This window comes from Phasianus colchicus, chromosome 24 (genome assembly GCF_987193195.1).
Source record: "Phasianus colchicus chromosome 24, bPhaCol1.hap1.1, whole genome shotgun sequence".
Lineage (NCBI taxonomy): Eukaryota > Metazoa > Chordata > Aves > Galliformes > Phasianidae > Phasianus > Phasianus colchicus.
In genome coordinates this window covers 6,671,483-6,692,624 of record NC_143459.1, presented here as the reverse complement: position 1 = coordinate 6,692,624, position 21,142 = coordinate 6,671,483, and the positions used below count along the sequence as shown (strand labels likewise).

The window sequence follows — 21,142 nt, the reverse complement described above, 5'->3', positions numbered from 1 at the left end:
AGGCTGTGTTTCTTTTCCATAGCCAATGCCCTAAACTTACCCCTGAAAAAACACGCTGAACATAAGGGGTCAAATCTGGGAACCACCAAGCAAGAACAGTGAGGGCTGCTCACAGCAGTATTGCATCTCAGGGAGCCTAATGGGTAAATATTGGCCATTTCCCCAGCTCCTCCTAGGGCTGGGAATTAGAGCTGGAAGGAGGCTTGTAAAACTCTCAAGTACTTCCTTCAAGTCAGAACTGCCATTCCCACGTATCACATCCTACCCCTTTCAAAGGGATTAAAGCCATGGAAGGAAACTCCCTTCTCCAAAGCCCTCTGTTCCCTTCATAATACTTATGAGAAGACAAATAAATCTGCCTATCAGCAAATCACTCAAGTAAATTTATTGTCACCATGCAGTGACTTTGCCTGGCCTTAGATTAAGATCAACAATAAATTCCTGACCACAAAGACATGAAAAAGCCCACAACTCTCCTTACTCAACAAGTATATCTTCACTACATCTCTCAGCAGTTGTATCTTTTAGCAAAGGTTTTGTAAAAGGATTGGAAAGCTGCAGGGTGGGAGGGAAGCAATGCCAAGTAGTGTTTGATAAAGAGAGAGGGCTAGAGGAAAGGACAAATTAACTATGAGAAGTGAAGATCGCTGCTCCATAACATAGGAAAGTACAAAAACATTTCACACCCACCTGCTCGCATTAAAGCTTGCAGCCTCTCCTGTTTCAATCATTGGGAGAGAATGAGAGGAACTCCCTGTTGGAGTCATTTGGCATTGCTGCTTTGGCTTTAGTGCTATTTTGCTTTGGAGCAGCTGAGCATCAGGTCTCTGCAGAAGTTGAATTGCTGACAAGGTTTTATATTTTACCGTAAATAAAGTGAGCTCACTGTGGCATTGCAATTGGACCCTTCTCCTCCCCTCCCCCCCCCCCCTTTCTCCCAGATCATTTCCCAGGGATTTTAGTTGAAGAAATTAAGTATTGACCTCCTCAAGGTATCTGTGTCATTGATCATCTCCGAACATACTGTGTGGGTGTCCTAACAAAACACAGGATTCTGTTTTTCCCTTCACAGCAATGGAGAATCATACCACACACTGAGATCCTCAGCTGTTTGATCAATGATACAAGGAATGAATAAGCATGAATAAAGGCATAGAAACTGGATGCAATTTGTACAAATGAGCAGCAGAGCCCTTCACCCAGCATCGAGGACACCAGAGCTCTTGCAAAATGAAGCTCACATACTGCCATGTTTCTCTTTTCTTAACGCATCTCTGCCACTGCAGGTGCTTATTCACCCAGAGCTGGGAAGTATTCCTTCATCTGTGAACAGAAGTGGGTCCCAGTGCTGCAAGCTGGTGCGCAGCACTGCGCACCAGAGTCAAGTTCCTCAAACAGGACTGCTTTCAAACTCTGCAGCATACTTACTCACAATAAACAGTGCTGTCCTCAGCCTGATAGTACAGCAGCTGATCTGCAGTACATGGTGCTGCACATTGGAAGATGATCATAAGCTGAAGTTGACTTAAAAGCCTCTAATTTCCTTGATATTGAATAATCGCTACAACTAATGGGAGTTGCAAAAAGCTCCTCTTAGTGCTCCTATAAACTAAAAGAGAGGTGCTGCAGGCTGATCATGCCCATAAAAACATTGCCCTGGGAGGGGAGTATTTTCTTATCAGCATCTAAATATATGAAAACAGTGCAGACAAATCCTACACTTCTGCTGTGTGCTCGTTCAAGGGATGGACACTTCGGGTTGTCACACAGCATCAGGCTTTGGTGCACAATACCTGCACAGAATGCATATCATACTTCCGTGGTGCGAGTTGCTTGCATGTATAGACACCCTCCACCACATACCCCACTATGTTTTACAAGCCTTTTTGAGCATTTCTGACTCAAATCAGCACAAGCCAGCTGCTGAATATCCAGAGCAGACGCTGCTCCAGAGGAAGCTTCTCTCATTTACCAGTCAGTGTAGGGCCTTTGCAAAACACAAGTAGGTTCATACTTTCACACGACCTTTGTTCACTTAGAGATGGATTGCCTTCGTCACTTGTATCTTCATCTTCAAAAGGAACTGGTGGGCTCCAGGCAAAGAGTCAAGAATGCTTTCACACATATCTGGGAGCTGCTTTACGCAACCTCTACAGCAACTCACATTTGCTGGAAGGGATGAATGATACCAATCAGCAAAATACCCATCCTCCCTGTGATGGCAGAGGGCAGTGACAGTACTTGTTCTGACACTGGCATGAAGTAACCAGCATTTCCCTGCATGCAATACGGTTACTATAATTAAAAACCTGACAAATTGAGGCTAACCTAGAACCTGCACCGGAAAAGTACATGTACATCTTAGCCACCTTTCCGCAAGCAGAGGAAGTCATTTGAATAGTGCAGATGAGCTCAGCTCCAGTCTGGACTGTTCTTACCCTGCAAAACTTAAGAAAGTCTTGTGGAACAGTGTGAAGTGGACCCTTGTACAATCCAGCAAGACTCCACATTTTTGTGCTGGGAGCCCAGTTACCAACAACACAGTTTTTGCTGTTTTTAATCAGAAGTAATACTACTGGAGTCCACAGAGTTAGACTTGTGCAACTGTGTGGGGAATCAGATGGGTGACAGTGACTTTATTTATACCAGCAGGGAGTTAGCTCTGAAACTAAGACATTCAGTGCAACTAATTGAGAGATTAGCAGTCAGCAAGAGCCCATGGCATTGCATACACACACCAGAAAAAAAATCTCCAAACAACTAAAACCAACAAAGCTGCAGCCTTTCTAAATCCATACTGCTCCCTCTGAAGGCATGGAAAACACTGTTTTTCCCCCTTCCACCTACCCTCTTGTCTAGCGTGCTCCCCTCCCACAGGCAGCAGTGGACCTCTGCTCTTACCTTGTCCAGCAGCCCAGCTGGATCCAACCCACCCGCAGCAACCAGCCATGGGGGCGCCCAGCACAGGCAGTCCTACTACAGAGGTCTTCCCAAGAGGAGCAGAGCCTGTTCCTGCCCCTACTCCATGGTCTGGGACGTTGAGGGGACCTGTTGACTTTGCAGCCATCTGTTCCAAGTAGTGTGGTATTCTTGGTGTGCCTGTTTTCTTTTTATCTCAAGCTTAAATTTGGCAGTCCTTACAGTAGCAGGACTGTAGGTAGGCACAGCCCTACAGAACTGATACTGAATGAGAGAAGTCCTGCTGAAGATGGAGTCTGAAGTATGAAGATGAAGGAGTGCAGAGTGCTGAGAGAGATCTTCAGTGGCAGATAAGTCTTTGGGCTTACCTGAATCTCATTTCAAAGGCCCTCCTCATCACGATAACAGCAATTAAGTAATCCAAAATTCTCCAGGCTGACACACTTCAACATCTCAAAACCCCCGTTCCAGTGGGTGTAGAGCTCCTCTCTCTTCTGTGATTGAAGGATTCACATGCCTTTTACTTTGACGCAGATGGGAAAAATCAGAGGATTAAAAAGGGAAAAAAAAAGTTTTCACTTTTCAGTCATTTAAGGATTATTGAGAAAATGGAGGCCTCTGCTTCCTGTTTTTTTTTTTTCTTGTTGTTGTTGTTGTCCTTTTTTTTAACCTGAGGCAGCTGCAGATATATTTTTAGCACAGGAGACCCAGAGGTGTTAAGAGGCAGCAGGTGTGAGGAGTTTGGGCAGCACAACACCGGTGGAGGAAGGTATAGAGCTGCTACCCATAACACTGCCTGGCCCAGAGGATCAAGGGTGGGATGCTGATCCTATGAGCAGAAGTATAACCAGGCTTTTTTTTTTTTTTTTTTTCTTAAAATTTTAGCAAACCTGTGAAACGTAACCCCTTTGAGCCTTCCTTCCTCCATCAGAAGGATGTGTCCAGGACTACCCCGTTTCCTCCACCTGCCCTCAGTAGCACAGCAGTGCGTGAGCAGCTGCTGAAACAGAACCAGGAGGGAGAGCAGAGCCCATCTTGCAGAAGGGAAGGGAGGGTTCAAGAGGAATCCAGGCACAGACCTGTGTGCACAAAGAGAGCCAAGGCTGTTTAGAATGACAGACTTCTTGTGCTGTTAAAAAACATGTGGTGCAAAACCCACATGGAGTCCTTCCTGTTCCTCTGAGGTTCTCTCCCTGCCCTGGCTTCTCTCCAGCCCTTCCTGACTCAGACCTCCAGAGCCAAGTTAAAACAGTTTGTATTCTGTCTCTGAACCTTTATTACTATGGAATATCCAAAGCAACAAAACCAACAACACAGTTACAAAAGGAGTTCACAGAGAAATGTGAAGCAGCCTGTGTTTGAAATGCTCTGTGTCACTGCACTGAGTCAAATATAAAACAATGCATATTTATACACATATAAAATATAAAACGAACGATACATTAGAAATGTATAAACGGGAGGCCACGGAGGCCTTGGTGGTATTTACAGAGAGATGGTGGTGGAGGGCATGGAAGCAGGCAATGTCCATTTAACTGAGTTTTAAACATATCTATGAAAATCTCTGCAGACAGAGAAGCTTAGAGCCAGGCTTAGCCCTGCTGGAAATGGTTGGAGGCTTCTGTGGGACTGATGGGCTGGGAGAAAGCCAGAGCCCACAGCTGGATCGGCCTTGGACTGAGGCAGATGGTGAGCAGAGACTGTCCTCACTGCTGCCCAGAGCTAGCAGCCATGTTAGCTCAGCTGCACCTTCCCAGCTTGAACAGAAGGTCAGGCCTGTCTCCAGAAGGGAACAAAATAAAATAATAAATTCAATAGAGAGAAGTTCTGCGTTCACTTCAGTAACAGATCTTCCAGCTGTCTCCAGCCCAGCAGCGCAAGGCCCCACCCCACTGGCAGTTTTCAAGTAGAGGCGGGATGAGGTGGGATACTGGGCTGAGCTCTGTTGGGTCACGTGCTGGTTGGTAGAGAAGTCCCAGTAAGTGCTGACTGCGGCTTCTTATAGCTCCTTGAGAATGACCTGGATCTTGTCCTCCGCTTCCACCATGTCCAGGAGAAAGGCCATATGGTTGCTGTAGTGCTGGATGATGTTATTGTCCATGTTGACCAGGATCCTACAGGACAGGGAGAGCAGTCGGGTCAGACACTGTGTGTTGCAAGGCTTGGGGTGCAGCTTAACCTGGAGGATTTGACAGCACCACATGCTCTGGGTCCCCACTTGTAAATGCACCACAGACAAAGTCTCATGGCACAGGGCAGCCCTCTCCAAGCAGATGTTACCAACAGCATGGAGAAGAAACTTCTGATTCTCCCCTCCCCACCTTGCAGCTGCCTACAAGCCTCACTTTAGCTCTGGGAACAAATAGGTCCTGTGGGGGATCAAGTCATAGTGACACCAAATGTGCTGGAAGATCACATCCAGGGAGCTTTAGGACCTTCTCATCTCATGAAATCAGAAACTGAATGAAGAAGCAGAGCTTTAGTCCAATCCTCAGCTTCCCCTGGCTTCTGCTCCCCTGTGTTTTTATGTGGAGCACCACTCTGCTGGCTGTGCTAGTGAGAATGTAGGACTGCATAATGCAGGACCTGTCATCGGCCTTTCTTTTCTACCAGTCTCTCCCCACACTCAAAACTGGGATCAGGGCCAGTAACAAAATGAGTTCATTTCACAGGCAGTCACTGGTGCTTGCAAAGCCTGATTGTATACCGCTTGCTCTGCAAGAAAGACTCTGGACTTAGCTTTATGGAAATAACTTGGAAATTTATGAGCCCTTCTCTTTCCAACAGCTGGAAGGAGAACTTGCTGCCAGAGAGGGGGATAGCCCAGGAGTTGTTTTCTGGACTGAAGAACATCTCTTAAAGTAGCACCTGGCCCTACATCAAGACTGCTGCCTTCCACAGAAGATTCAGCTGCTGATCCTCTGCTCATTCAAGCCAACATCACTCTCTCTCAGCCACGTATGTTGTCCATATTGACCAGTCAATAATAAAGATCACAGTGGAATCATTTGAGAAATTTCATATTTACTGCAAACCTCTGTCCATGCCCTGAAAAGCTGTAATGGTCCCCCAGTAACACCTGACAAGTGTCCATAGTGGGACCTGCAGCGCTGCACTTGGGCTGCAGGAGAGCCCCATGTGTGCAGGAGGGTCTGATCCACCTCCTAAAGTCAAAGTGGAGTTTCCTGCTGACCTCCTTGGTCTGGGGATAGGATGGGAAAGCTGAGAATGGGCACTCCTCTTTTAGAGCTCTCCAGTTATCTATTGGGGCTTTTACTTAACAGGTATGATCTTTCTCTGGGACAGGGACACTCAGGTATTCGGTTTGAAGAGGCAAAGATTTATACATCTCTGATGACAGTAAGATAAGTACTCTAAATCCTCCAACTTTCAGACTGAGACATAAGGGATCACCCATTAAACTCCCCCAACATTCCTCCTTCATCCATCTGCCTTTCCTTGGGAGCCTTTACACTCCATACAAATATAATACAAACAACCACTATCCCAAATCTTTAAAGCCCCCAAGGATCCGAGTCTTATATGTTCCAAGTAGTGCAGACCTCACATGGCTTTCCTTTTTATTGTCTTGCTAAAATGCTATTTCAGCCTATGGCAGGGTACCAAAGAGAATGGGGTCGTAGAAGTGCAGCATAAAAGCAGATGAGAGATTAGCTTACCCTCTTTTGCATTTTTTGTAGACTTTATAAATGCTTTCTTCAGGCAGCCCATATTTTTCTGAAATCTGCAAGAGAAAACACAGCAATTCTTGGTACTTGTAAAATGAAATTCCTATGATAAACATCAAAGATAACACTGAGCCAGAGGTATTCAGCAGCAAAGGATTACCCCTCCCTTTTTACTGAAGAAAAAAAGGCTGAAGCAATGGTTTGAACAGGACAATTTGAGCATGGTTCTGTCTAGAGCTGGTCTGCATGCTCTGATGGGAGCCGTGCAGTTTTCTCCCAGCTGTTTTCAGTAGCAGCTTTTGTCCGTCTGTGGTGAGGTAATGAGGGAGGGAAAAGATGGCAAAGAATCTTCTGAGTCCTCTGACTCGTCTGTGCTGACATTTCTCAGACTATTTTTAAAAGGTTGTAAAAACCAACAAAGCCTGAAGTGCAGTTGTAAAGCTATCCCCAGTCCAGGATATTGTTTGTTTTGTTCTTAGTAAGCCCCGGAGAGAGGTAGGTTATCAGGGACGTTGCTGATGGTCACCACAGAAATACGGCTGTGTGCTCCCCAAACACTGCACAAAGAATTTCAGCACAAGGCCAGGGCTGCCTTCACATTGCACATATGTGGCCAGCATGAGAAAGGAGCTTTACAATTGGATTTGCTGTCACAAGATGACGCTTCGATGATGCTCTGAACAGAACACAGAATCATAGAACCATTGAGTTCAGAATCATAGAACCATTGAGTTGGAGGGGATTCTTAGAGGCCATCTGGTCTCACTCCCTGCAATGAACAGGAATGCCCCCACTTCATCAGTGCTCAGAGCCCCATCCATCTTGCCATATGGTGTGTTCTTCCCTTCTGTGGCACACCGCATAACAAGCATTTCTGGGTAGACTTCACCTGTCCTCACAGTTTCCATTTCCATTCTCAAAAGAAAGCAGACGAGATATAAACAGCCTTATATCCACTTTTCTATATGCCAAGTGCCAACACCCTACGTTCTGTGGTTCGTTCATATGCCACATATGTGTTTTGAGAAACACTCACAGCCATTCTGAGGCCCTGGAGATCCGGTGTCTTCAACATGAGAGCATCAAACACTTCCTCTGATTCCCTCCGCACGTACAACAGCACTGAAATGAATAAAGCACAGCACTGAGTCAGGGCTTTTCACAGAGTGATATGGCCTCACATGCTTCAAGATCCAGAGCTACTTTAGTCTATAGAAACATCACATTCAAGAAGAGTTCCCACTCCAAGGCTTACCTCTCTGAGGATCTTCGTCCTTCTTTTGCTTTGGAGGTGCTGGGTCAAATTCATCTGTGAATGAGGCCCCACTCCTCTTTAGGGGCAGCCTGAGAAAGAGGAACACGGTGCTCTCAAGAGGACAGAACAATATAGCAGCAAACAAAAAGCAGTTTGACTTTTGACTGAAAAACTGATTATCCCAATAAACACCCAGCAGTTAAATATCGGTTCTGTAATTTCAGCCACAGAGTATCTCCGGATCTGCAACTTCTTGCCTAATGCACACGGCACATCAGTGAATGTGGGCACTGGTTTTGGTACCATGTAATTAAAAAAGCGTTTTCTGTCTCCATGTCCTCATTGCTCTGTTGGTATCACCAGATACTGGATCAAGCCAGGGGATAAATTCCTGCTTCTCCCCACACTAAGCTCATTACAAGTGCAATTTCTCCTTCATTCAAGTTTCTTTTATAGCAGTGAAAAGATGATGAGAACACTTAAGTGATCATTCTATGAATTATTTTTTTTGCCTCTTTTCAAATTTGGTCTCAGTAAGAGCAGCGGCCAGACACCTGGCGGAGGGGCTCACTGACAGGGAGGAAAGTAGTGTCCTCTTAGTACCTTCTAAGCCAAACTTTAACACATATTTTGACACTCAAGGGCTTCAGGGAGATACCGTGCTTTTATTTTACATCTACAGTACTACAGATATTAATTTGCCATAATATGCCCAGAGAAATAGAACAGCTGATGGATGGAAAATACAGACTGCTGCATTCTTACCTGTTTGCAGAGTTGGGAACAGCAGGAGTAAGAGCCTTGAAACAAAAAGGAAACATTGATCATTTAGTTTGTGGTGTCGGGAAACAACAAAACTGGCGGGGAACACAAGGGCACATACTTAATGTGATTCCTTCTCCCAGTTCATCCATTTTTCCTTGAGAACACAGTTAAACTCCATGGGCATCTTGGATTAAATGAAAACTGAGATAAAGAAGTCTCTAGACTCCCCTCCTCTGCCTAGAAGAAGCCTGAACACATATCTGACTACATCAAAAAGCAGCTCAAATCCCATAACCTGCTTGGGGTCAAGGACCAACTGTTCTTCAGCAAGGTCTTCGGTTGCACACTACATTCTGCCAGTACCTGTTTTTGCTGTGATGCATCAGTACAGCAGCCACTACAGTGCTGTCACAGGTGACTTTTCTCCCTTCTTTTGACAAACCAACATCTGTTTCATAAGGAAATGGTGATGAGCTCTGGAGGAGGCTGTGTCTAAGATGTCTCAGGCTCAAGGGCAGATAGAAGGGCAGAGGAGCAGTAAGAGATGTCTCCTGCACAGGGTCAGATGTGGCTGTATTTTTCTACAGTTTACTTTCTGCCAATATTTCTCCCACCACTCTCGTCCTCTGTGGCTCCAGATGAAATGTATAAACCACAGGACTATCTGCAAGGAACACAGAAAAGTCATCCTGCCCATCACTGCTGCATGGCATCTAGGCCACTCCTGACAGCTGCATCTTCAAGTTCACCACATTTCCACAGAGGAGCTGTGGTTTGGTTTTCTTTTTTTACATAACACAAGTCATGCTGGGGAGTCTGATCAGGTTGGAAATGATGGGGGTGATGAGAGCAACAGGTTGGCTGTTCTGCAAAGGGACTTACCGTGCCACATCTCTGCTGGTTTGAAAAATGGAGATTGGGGATGAACAGGACTGGCTGGGTTTCAAGGTCAGTCTCTGACCTCAGGAGTGTGATCTCATTCCCTCTGAAGCCAGACAGCACACAGCCTTTCAGACCTACAGATGGAAAGTGCAATTCACTTCAGTCCAGGCACTTAAGGGGTGACTACATGCAAGTGGGAAAGTGCCTGTTCAACATCACTCAACAGAAATATTAGAAAATGGATGGATCCCAAGAGACCCAGGTCTTCAGGGCCTGCTCTCTATCATCTCCTCCAGGACTGCTCTCTTCCACGATCCCATGGCAATTCAGAAGGATTGGTTAGTATCAATAATGGGCTTTGACAGTCTTGGGAGGAGGAGACCTGACTGACAAGTTGTTTCTGAATGGGGCTGATTTCATCAGACATGGCAATACTCAGGGCCAGATCTCATGGAAGTTAACAGATAGGCTACCACGGATCAGGTGACAAACATCACACTAACCATTGTTATTGGAGTCCAGGCATTTTCCTTTCCTTCTGAACTGTTTCCGTTCATCATCCCTCATTTTCCTCTCTGCTCCCTGTGGGAAACATGAGGCAAAAATCAGGACACTGATAGCTTTAACGTAACGTTGGCAGTAGAGGGTTTACTAACAAGAACATGAAGGTGAATCACAGAATGGCTGAGGCTGGAGGGGACCTGCCATGGGCTGGGTGCCCCCACCAACCCAGGTTGCCCAGGGCTCCATCCCACCTGGCCTTGGGCACCTCCAGGGATGGGGGCACCCACAGTTCTGGGCAGCAGTGCCAGTGCCTTGCCGCCCTAAAGACAGCCTTTATTAAAAGTGAGGAGGTTGTCTCATCTCAGAGACTTCCTAAAGGCCATCCAGAAAAAGAACTGAACTTTCTCATATTTGTAATTATTTTATTTTTAAATGTTTTTAGAAACAAAAAATGCAGACAAAAATAGCTGTGAGAAATGTTTCAATGGAAGGATGCCTGAGGCTGGGAAAGAACCTGAGAGGAGATTCTCATCTCTTCTTCTATTTAAAAACTTGTCAGAATAGGAGAATTAATTAAAAGGTACAATCCCATGCAGGCCTGAAATGGAGAAAACTTACTTAAGGCTCTGTTCTACAAAGGTCTTGGTGGCGCAGACACATTCTGGCTGCCTTGTCTTGCTCAACCAAGTGTGCTGAGCCATCAGTGCTCCTCCACACTGCCTGCTGCACTGTTTGGCCTCTCACAATGCCTCTTTTTCACCTCCTGGGGTTTAATGTTTCTCTCAGCCAAGTTGGCGGAAGAGAAGTTTTGTACCTTATCACAGAATATCTTGATTTGGCAGACAGCACGGTGCACCAGCTGATTGGTCCCATTGCCATAGTCGTAAGTGTCAATCTGGAGGTTCAGTGGGACACCTTTCACTCCTTTCTGAGAGGAGAAGTCAGTGCTCAGGCAATTCACCCCAATAAACACCTGCAGATAGGAACAGAAATGGCTACAGCTTGTCGGCACTGAAAACATCCTCAAACATCCATCAGAAGTTTGATGGAATAAAAGGAGCTCACGAGACAAACCTCAACGTTCCTGTCCTTAGCTGTACATGTAGGTTGTGGTTCCCCACAGCTGAGCACAGCTGTGGGTTGTTTCTAACTACATTCTTCCCCATCACCCACAGCAGCAATCCAGAGAAAGAGTTTTGCACAAATAGCTCATAAATCCCCAGTTGTCTGCTGCTCTCTGTTAACACTTGGGTCATCCACTCCGATCAGTTTAGGGAATCATAAAATCCTTAGAGTTGAAAGGGATCTCCAACTCCCCTGCAATGAACAGGGACACCACAGCTAGATCCAGTTGCCCAGGGCCTTATCCAGCCTTGCCTTGAAAGTCTTCAGGGATGGGGCATCAACCACATCACTAGGCAACCTGTTCCACCGCCTCAGCACTCTCAGTGTAAAATATCTTTTCCTTATATCTAACCTAAACGTACCCTCTTTGAGCTTAAAACCTTTTTTCCCTTATTCTGTCAGCACAGATCCTCCTAAAGAGTCTGTCCCCTTCTTTCAGACCAGAAGCAAAATTCAGACCAGAAGCAAATTCTGGCCAGGGACATTCTTGCTGATATTTCTGCTCTTTCAGCTGAACAAATGACCTTCAGATAGCAGTGCCCCACAGGAAGGGAGAAGGTCTAGGCTTCATCTTTCCAGAATCACAGATCACTGTTGTTAGCTAAACAAATACTTCTCCTCTGCTGGTCCCTGCTCACTAGTATGCAGTCAGTTACCTCCAAGTGGGAACTTATGAAGAAAAGCTGTGCGCAGATAATCCACATTATACCTCCAAATTACCAACTCATCTGCGTGACCCTGAAATTTCCACCGGACTCCCTGAGAACAGATTTGCAGCTGCTGAGGCTCTCACAGCTCCCCCCGCAGGGCTTTGGCTGAGGATTTCAGCCTTGAAATTTAGCATCAGATCTACTCAATATCTACAGGCAGAAAAGAAACCACTTCTCTGTGAAGTTTAGCTGCAAGAAAAGAAGTAACAGGTGCCACTGAAGACCCAGACACTGGACACCCTCACACTGTGGCTCCCAGAGCAACTCTCTGAAGTCTCACCCCTACTAGCCCCAGGCCAGTGCATGTACAGAGTTTCTGCTGAGAGTTAAATCCAGTTTTGCTGAGGTGCCCCTGAGGGCTTGCCACATACCTGACATATTTCCATTTCTGACAACTTTGCCTTGAAGACATTTGTTAACCTCTTGGGTTGTAAAAGACTAAGGTCACCTTTGGGCTAAAAGAAGGGCTTAATGAGATTCCAAAGCAAACCAGAATTTTCCCAAGATACCAGTTTCAGGGAGACAGAATTTATGCTTGCTTTTTTTTTTTTTTTTTCCCCTCCTTTTTTCTTTTTTTTTTTCCTTAGGTCTTTCATCTTTTTTTTATATGCTCCTTTCAATCTGCACTGGAAGGCAAAGCATTAAGAAGAGATGAAGAGATGCAGAAGAGGCAGCAGAGCTCTCTTTGTAGGAAAGATGTTGATATAAGCTTTGCAGATTTTAAGGTCAAAAGGGATCTTGTGACCTGCTTGGCTCCCTTCCACATCACACAACTCAGAAAAGGGTGGCCAGTCACTTCTGCACCAAAACTCTGCCTTGGAAGAGTTCCCTGAGCTGCAGTTTATTTAAATAGGTTTCACCCACATGTGAGCAGAGCCATGATCACTGCCCACTGCAAAGGGCTTTCTGCAAGAGTTATCCATCAGCACTAAGAAAACATCTCTGAGCCAGTCTCAGGTGTAGCCAGAATGTTTATTAGCTAATGGCAATGCTTAAACACACAGAGAAGCAGTGCATCCTTCCCTGCAGTCCTAGCAGACAAACACAACCTGGGGCCACTGGAATAGCCTTGTTTGGATTTTAAACTTTCTCTGTCTTCCGTTTGAGAACCAGAGAGTGGACGGACATGGCTGTGCTGTTAGAGAGGCCTAGGGCTTCCCATTTCCCCTCTATAAGCAGATTGTACCTTTGCTTCTTCGTGGATGTTCCACACAAAGGACAGCGCATTGTAGGCCAACTCCTCGATATTCTGAACTGTGTTGAAGTTTTCTTTACAGTCAGCTGAAATGCAATGAAGAAGCAGTTTATACTCTGCCTGCAGAACTGTTTGCATTCCCTGGGCCTTCCTCTCACTGGCTGACCACTGCTTAAACCTTAGCATGCATCTGTAAAGCCAGGAATGACCCAATGTCCTAGCTGGCAACTGCTGTATGTGCAGTGATTTTATACAAAGTCAATGTATATTGGTTCTAAATTCAAACAACCACATGTCCTGCTCTGAGCCATGACATGTTCCAGAAGGTGCTACCCCTAACCCTACCTCTGCCCCTACCCTTTGGCACAGCACAAAGAGCTATAAACCCTGTGTGCTAGCAGTGGAGAAGGACAAGCAGAATCAAAGTCTTTCCTAACTTAGATTCCTAGATTCCAAGAGGCCATAGGTCACATCTCTAAGAGCCAAAAGAGTTCAGCAGTTTCTGCTCCTCAGACTGAGGCTCTTTGTTGGTGTATTTTGAGCTCCTTGTGCACATCCAACACTTGGCAAACAACATCTTAAATCCTGAAGGACCGTTCATCAGACAGAAAAGATCTGAAGCCAGCAGATCAGCCTGCTCCCCTCTGCTTCCCCCCAGGCCAGAGTTCTGAGCTGCAACGGTGTTATCGTGTATTGAAAATGCAGTAAACTGATGATAAAGCTGTCAACCCAACCCAGCCATCACCACAGCCATGCTCATACCAACATCAATGACTCTCTGCTTGGCTGTGGGCTGGCGAGAATGCCAGTGCTTCCAGAACTTGAGCTGCTCTGTCGGGATCTTCTCATTGTCAAAAACAATCATCACAACACTCTGTAACACAGTGAGAATATCCCATATCAGTACACAGCGCAGGCTCATGCTTGGTGCCCTCACTGCCCTTTCCATCTGGTGCATCCACACACGGGGCAAGGGCAGCTTAACATCATCGTTAATGTTACATTGCTGGGGAAATTAAGGCAGACAGGGAAGGGACTTGACCATGATCCTGCAGACATGCAGCCACAGAGCCAGAAGCAGAACCAAGGTGCCCTGTATGTCCCCTACTTGCACTATCCATGTGTTTCCACTGACACCAAGGCATGCTGCACTGCGGAGTTGTTAGCAGTGCTGCAGTAAGTATTAGGCTGTGACATTCTAGAAGGTCTCTCGAGACATTCTCAGTTTCAGGAATCCTATAAGCTTTGAGTTGTCCAAAGTCTAGCTCCTAGATACAGCTCAGGGTTGGAGGACTATGTTTCTTTGTGGAAGCTCAAGGTCAGCCATAGCCTTGGGGTGACTGAAGCCTGGCCACACACACCAGAAGCAAGACAGAGCACTTCCCTCCATCCCTGGTCTTCCTACCAGGCCCCTCAGCCAACCACCAACTTGGGAGGCATTTTGTGCATCCCAAACTCAACTGCAAAAAGTATCAGCTGGCACGTTACATGAAGGCTGTTGCTGTGCATCAGAGGATTAGCCTGCTATGAGTGAATCCATTCCATTCATCGCTTTAAGTCAACAAGAGCCACAAAGCCATTACTCTTTATGTTCAGCTGCTTTCCCAGGCCAGTACAATTGCTGAATGTCTGACTATAGCACATGTCAGCAAAATTGTCAGCTTGTCTCTTACCTTCACTTTATTTGAGGACAAGTGTAAACATTTGCTGTCTCCAGCTGTCCGCAGTGTGATGGGGTAGAACTGTCCTTTGTTGAGGTAGGCCATGGGAGAGTCCCCAGATTTTATATGAATGGCTTTGGGCGACCCCAGGGTGTATTCAAAGTCACTTGTATTGAACAAAGAAAGAATGATGAATAAGTACATGCTGCTGTTTCACTTCAAAAGCAAAACAAGGTATGCCTCCAACCTTACAGGTGACAGACACTGCACACACAGAAGTCTCTGCCCTATTCCCATCTCACATCAAATCATAGAGTCCTTAGAGTTGGAAGGGACCTTTAAAGGTCAGCTAGCCCAACTCCTTTGCCATGAACATTTCCCTACAGCTGTGCCAAGCACCTTGAAGCAGAGCACACACTGATCCTCCCAACACCCTGAGGAACAGCACTTTTCCAATAGCCACATTTTACCATTTGTTATTGTTTATGGCTTCAAAAAAGAAAAATAACACACATTGCTTTGACCCATCTTTTTGTGTGGATGGCTACAGAAACAGCACACAATCAAAAGCCTGAACCCAAACAAACCAAAACAGGCACTGCCGATGAGACTTTCAAAACCTAAACTCAGATTCCTGTCTCCAAATTGTCTCCTGTCTCACCCGTAAATGGATAATCCAGGAGGACTGTGTTCTAATGGGTCCTGTAGAAACAGGAGGACCTGCAGGATGGGGATATCTCCAATTCCTGTTTAGTCACCTGCTCTTTTTCCTGCTCCGCCTTCCTGTGATGCCATCTCTGAAGACAGACTTGGCAGCTTCTCTTCTCTAGAGCCAGGAGAGCCTTCAGTGTGGGGACAGACAGCAAGCAGAAAGCCTCTGATTCATAAATGCGAGCTGCTGTCTGTGGTAAAACCCCCACAGCTGATAGCTGAGTCACAGAGTCAGGTTGACTCAGGAGGCAAATGAAAGGTGGGAGGTGGGATAATGCCACTTGGAAGTTTGGTGCAATATCAAGAGCAGGAAAGCTCTCTGAGAGAAGGATGGGAAACAGTGAGCTCTCGCATGTTTTAGGAATGAGAGGCAGTAACTTTACAGAAAAACCCTTCCAACACTAATCTTTATTTCAAACACCAAACATAAAATTTGTAACTTCTCTGCGTCTAAAAAATCAGAGAAGAGCAACTTGCTTCTGAGATACAACCTCTCTGCAAAAGATCTTGGAGTTTGCCATGGCTGCTGCGAAGGCCAGTACTGGGGTGGGGAGAGGGCTGCAGCCATTCCCTAAGAAAGGTACACAGCCAAGAGCACTGGAAACACAGAGTGTGGACTGACAGTTACCTCTTAACACCACCTGTAAGATAACTCTCGGAGCAGGGTGGCTCTGGCTGGGGCTTGAGGATATCGCTGAAGAGTAGTGACTGTGGAAAAGTGGAAATGAAACAGTCACATTTAGAATCTTTCACCGCTTTGTCTGTTCACCTTCTCCCACTCATTACAACGGAGGCCTCATTTCAAAGCCTTCTAAAACCAATGTAACACCCCCAATAATTCGGTGGAAATGCCACCAAGCTTTTAATGCACAAGCAAAGTTCCCCCTGACTCCAGCACAAGGAAACCCCAAATAATAGACATTCTTGTGCTGGTACCCCAGCACTGCCACCATGCAACCCACTGCAGCTCTGACCTCCTGAGGATCCTCTTTGAACGTGCTGTCTGGCTGCCACCTCTGCTGTGGTGTGGCCACGGGGTTGGTCTCAAAGAGGGAGTTCAATGAGCTATTGTCGTACAAGTCCCCTGGAGGGACCATGTAGGTGTTTGGGGTGGCATCCAGTTTGCTGGTTCCTGGTGGAAGCATGGCTGGCTTGTGAGGAGTAGGGATGCCTTCAAGACTTAAGCCATTCTTCTTCTGTGGTTCACAATATTCTTGGGTCATGGAAGTGTTTTCAGACAAGAGCTTCATGAGATGGGCTGAGCCGTCAAAGGATGTGATATCTGAGTCATACTCCATTCCGTGGCACTGCCTGGTGGAGAAAGGGGTCCATCTCAAACTAGAGAAGAGGGTGGACCACCCCAGCAGGTTGTCACAGCAAGGTGCAGATGTCCCAGTACACAGTTGAGGAGCACGCTGCACAGTCTAGCTGCTGAGCCAGTTACGTACATCTGCTTGGTATGGGAATCTGACAGGGCCAAGAGAGATCTCCCCTCACTCACACACCTCACAGTGTGAGCCAGAGGTGCTCTGCAGGTAAGAGCTGATCACACAGAATCAGAGAATATGGTTTAGACTTGGTTGGGAGCTCCGGGTCCAGGGCCTATATCCACCATTTCTTGTTATGGGCTATTAAATGTTCAAAGCAGCGGGGAAGATGAAAAAGAGAACTGCTATATGGACAAAAATGCATTCCCATCCCACCCAACAAACCATCTTTCAGTGCAGCATTCCAAGAACTGGTCCCCTCTGCTGGAAGAGGCAGTTTGTTAACCCCATCACCATGATCAGAAAAAAAACCAGCCCCCACACCTTTCGGGGAGATAGAGCTGAATGGGTAGCTCTCACCCACTCTGCTTCAAGACTTTCACCTTTAGGTATGTGCTGGAATCTATGTAGTTCATAAATATACTGCTGTTATAAATATGGGCCAGAAGTCTGTCAGAGAGAAGAAAATAACTTACTAACGAAGAAAGAATGGAGGACCATTTAAGAGGCTTATTCTGTTGAGGATTTAAAAATAGACAACCAGAAAAGGTTGCCAAAGTACACAGCGTCCAGGAAGAGCAACTGAATTCATAGTGGTGAATGAGCTATTAATTTCATAGTTAATTATCTGAAAACCTCAAAGCACAAATGGGATTCACCGGAAGAGAATCCTGGGAGACTGCAAGCAGTCAGAACAGAAACCCTTATGGGCCTGGTGGAGAGGACTTCACCATTACCTTCTCTCTGTGCCTATCCGATTGGCACAATATAGGAAATAAAGATAAAATCTTCAGCTATTGCACATTAGTGCAACTCCTTCTGAACACAGCGAGATGGATCCTCAGTAGTGTAAATGGGTGTAGCTCAATGTATACCTGCTTGGGATTCAGCCTAAAGAATTTTAATACATGTCTCGGTTAATAGCCTCCACTGTTGCTGGTAATAATACTATACTTTGATGTTTGTTTTATGCAAGTGAGGAGACCTAACATGCATGCAAGCAATTGCAGGAAAATGAGACAACTAGAGAGAGCAAAAATGAAGCTCACCTCTTTCCTAGTTCATTACGTCCCATCATACCCGATGGAAGAATCCTATTCTCCTTTGGGACCTAGAACAAGGCAGAACAAAGAGTTAGTTCGTTGTTAGATTTTATTCACGGAAAACAGAGGCAAATTTCACCCTGTCTGCATGGCACAGATAAAAAAACAGGTGAATAACACTGGGTGAGGATCCAGGAGACCCAGACCCTCCTTCTGGTTCTGGCATAGATTGCCAAGGTAACCAGAGGCTACCCAGCACATCGTGTTCTCGAAACAATTCTGAAAAGCACCCAGGTGAGTGGGAACATCAGTTTGTTGATTCCATTCAGGTCTAAATCCTATCTGCATTTCATGCAGCCCCATCCTAAAGCACTGCTGGAAGTGAGAAAGCTGGAGAGTCTGCAAGGCACCTGGCTGTTTCAGCTTTATGTCTCTCAAAGCATCCCCACTTCTTATCAGAAAGCTGTTATATACAAAGAACCCCATCCTGAGACCCAAGACACTCATGTCAGTTTTCCACCCTGTTCCAGCTTTGTTATATAGAATGAGATCAGTTTACATCTGTGACTGGGGTCAACAGTGGCCCTCTATGGCTGGGTATTTCCTAAGGATCACTGCACAACCAACACAGAGAGCCTGGGGGGGGGGGGTACCCCCTCAGAGGGCTCAGCATGTTTTACCTTCACACTTGTCCTGTGTGACTGACTCCCCCAGGAAACCCAACCCCAATAGTAACGTACCATATAGTAGTCATAGAGGAGGCTCAGGGCAGCCACACTGTCATCATCTCCATTCACCCTCATCATGGCCTTAGTTGCTGCGGTCAGGGGGTTCTCCAGGTAGGTTTTCCAGGCTTCATCTTCATTAGTGTAGGAGAACTTCTGGAAGTTCATGGTGTCATTCTTCATCAGACGCACAGATCTAAAACTGAGCCAGGCAGAGGGAGTAGGGGATAAAGGATATGGATTTTTCACAGTAACTTCCATGCCACCCAGCTGGAGTCATGAAGGGCTTCTGAAAGGCACTGCTGCAATGGAGGAAGGCCACCTTCCTGTTCCTCAGTTCCCAGTCTGGGCCCCAAAACTCAAGATCTCAATACCAGGGTTACACTGGGGGCTGCATAGAGGGACAGAATTTTCTGTCATTTGTAGGTGATTTCTCTTTGAGGGAAGCAGACGGGCCAATCTCAGCACATTCCCTTCCCCTAAGAAATACCTGTCAGAGCTGAGGCTCATGAAACTATGCGTGCTGAGAAATAATGCACCAAAATACTGTCCCTCCTGTTCTTTTCTGGCACTTTCTCCAGATCTCTCTTTCTGACGTTAACAAGCTGCCAGATATACAGTTATCCAAACACTGGTCACCTTTCCTTCTCCTTCAGCAAATCCTACATGAATACCCCCTGTGGCTCTGCACTGTGGGCTCATCCCACTCAGGGCGGATGAGTCAGTGGCTTCACACTGTTACATCCATGCAGATAAGCTGTTGCTGCAACAGGTCATGGTATTCCCCATAGGAAAACACAACCTCTGTGTCCAAACTTACATTGGTTCCCAGTCTCTCCCACAGCAGCACACACGAGGCCAACAGCTGCCCCGCCATCTCGCGCAGGAGAGGACCTGCTATGGGCACTGCTAACAGCCTGGCACCCAGTTCCTACGGTTGTCAGTGCCCCCATGAAGGCATGGCAGCAGCTCCTGGTTATGGGCAGCCCCCCAGCACTGCTGTAAAAGACATGCTGAGCTCACTACTCTTCCTCACATGCTGGGAAAAGACACCAGCAGAGGTTTTAATCCGTGCATGAAATCTCACCAGGTGCTCTGTGAGTTCTATTGTCTTTAGCGTTTCTCACGCAGCCTTCCCTCCCCATCAGTGCTGCTGCCATCTCCAAGGCGAGCAATAGGCATGACTCAGATTTCATCGCGTTGGCTTGGCGATAGGCAGACAGTCCTGTCTGGGCAGGACCGCTCACCTGCTCCCAGTCCTATCTTCTCAAGGAAGAATAGGCAGCAACAACACACACTCAGGTGAGATGCAGCTCCTGTTGCTGGTAATCGACAGAGATAAACACGCCATGGGGGGATGTAGCAACAAAGCACCCAGAAGCTTAAAAAAAGAACAGATATCATAAGGAAGAATGCTTCAGAGCATTGTTCTCCCTCGCATAAGCCCTCAACCAGGCCACTCCTGGTCGTGCAGATCCATGAGCCACTGTGAGGTCTTGATCACCTTCCCACACCGTGGGGGAGATGCAGATGGGGCAAGGGCTGAAGATCCTAACTGCTCCCAGCTTATGAAGAATTAAATTTGAGAGGTGCCCCAGGGGCCTACAGCTTTTGTCCACATGTGGCTCTGCTTTGCTGGCCAGCCCAGCCGTGATGCTCGCAGCATCTCCGCCCCAGCCCTGCCTGTCCCACCACGGGCTCCATCGCACCTTTTTGCAAGCACTCTGCTCTGAAGGCTAACAAGGTGAGGCCAAACCTGCAGAAAGAGGGTGATCCAAGGAGATAAGCAGATATGATAACAGGTTTGATGCACCTCTTTGGCACCAGGTGTATCTCAATCCATGCAACTACAGCATACAGTCACATGTGTTCTACACCTACCTCCAACCCAGCATTAGCAATCTCTGTGAAGTAGAGATGCCAGGAAGAAACATCCAAATCCAGATCCAAAAACATACGAACTTTACTTTCATCACTCCTCACGATGCCTCTTCCATGTAGTTGTGCCAAGCTTGTCCACAGCAAACTGCTCTGTTGAGCAAAACAATCTTTCCTTTGCAGGCACTTGCCATAGTGCACAGGCTCAGACAAAGCAGCGATCAGTCAGTAGAACACAAACCCATGGGGCCAGAGCTCTCCTTTCTTGGGAACCTTGGGACTGTGTGCAAAGCAGATTTGGGAGGGGAGCAGTCTGTTTCCAAATAGCTCCTGAGTTTGACACACAGTGATACCAGCCCTTTTTCCCTGCTCCATCCCACTCCATCTCTGTTTTTCCAATTTATCTGCCCAGCCTACCATAACAGAGGCCTCCTGATTATGAATAAACACTCAGGGCCATGCTGAAACAGAAGAATGTACCCAGAGGGTCTGGGTGGGGAGATCAGCTCTGAAAGAAAGAAGCACTCATACTCCTTTCACTTTTTCTTGGTTTTAGTGGGTGGTTTGCCAGTCTTTAAGCTTGGTGTTGCTCA

At 46.5% G+C, this 21,142-nt stretch overlaps 1 protein-coding gene across 11 annotated transcripts in view; it reads right to left on the bottom strand.

The window, feature by feature from the left end:
• Positions 1-3,615: 3,615 nt before the first annotated feature.
• GRHL3 (grainyhead like transcription factor 3) overlaps positions 3,616-21,142 on the bottom strand; it is a 51,332-nt gene continuing 33,805 nt past the window's right edge. For 6 of the 11 annotated variants that reach the window (XM_090124033.1, XM_090124040.1, XM_090124039.1 and 3 more), the window contains 15 exons: positions 18,687-18,873; positions 17,953-18,014; positions 16,391-16,727; positions 16,045-16,124; positions 14,718-14,871; positions 13,807-13,918; positions 13,036-13,130; positions 10,829-10,987; positions 10,014-10,092; positions 9,511-9,644; positions 8,629-8,663; positions 7,864-7,952; positions 7,645-7,730; positions 6,600-6,664; positions 3,617-5,033 (listed from right to left, as the gene is read on the bottom strand). In XM_090124033.1, coding sequence (XP_089980159.1) covers positions 4,919-5,033; positions 6,600-6,664; positions 7,645-7,730; positions 7,864-7,952; positions 8,629-8,663; positions 9,511-9,644; positions 10,014-10,092; positions 10,829-10,987; positions 13,036-13,130; positions 13,807-13,918; positions 14,718-14,871; positions 16,045-16,124; positions 16,391-16,727; positions 17,953-18,014; positions 18,687-18,873 — 1,789 coding nt within the window. In that variant the 3' untranslated portion in view covers positions 3,617-4,918. Of the gene's footprint in view, positions 5,034-6,599; positions 6,665-7,644; positions 7,731-7,863; positions 7,953-8,628; positions 8,664-9,510; positions 9,645-10,013; positions 10,093-10,828; positions 10,988-13,035; positions 13,131-13,806; positions 13,919-14,717; positions 14,872-16,044; positions 16,125-16,390; positions 16,728-17,952; positions 18,015-18,686; positions 18,874-21,142 lie in introns of all 11 variants that reach the window. The other 5 variants (XM_090124035.1, XM_090124034.1, XM_090124036.1 and 2 more) reach the window with 1 other exon arrangement.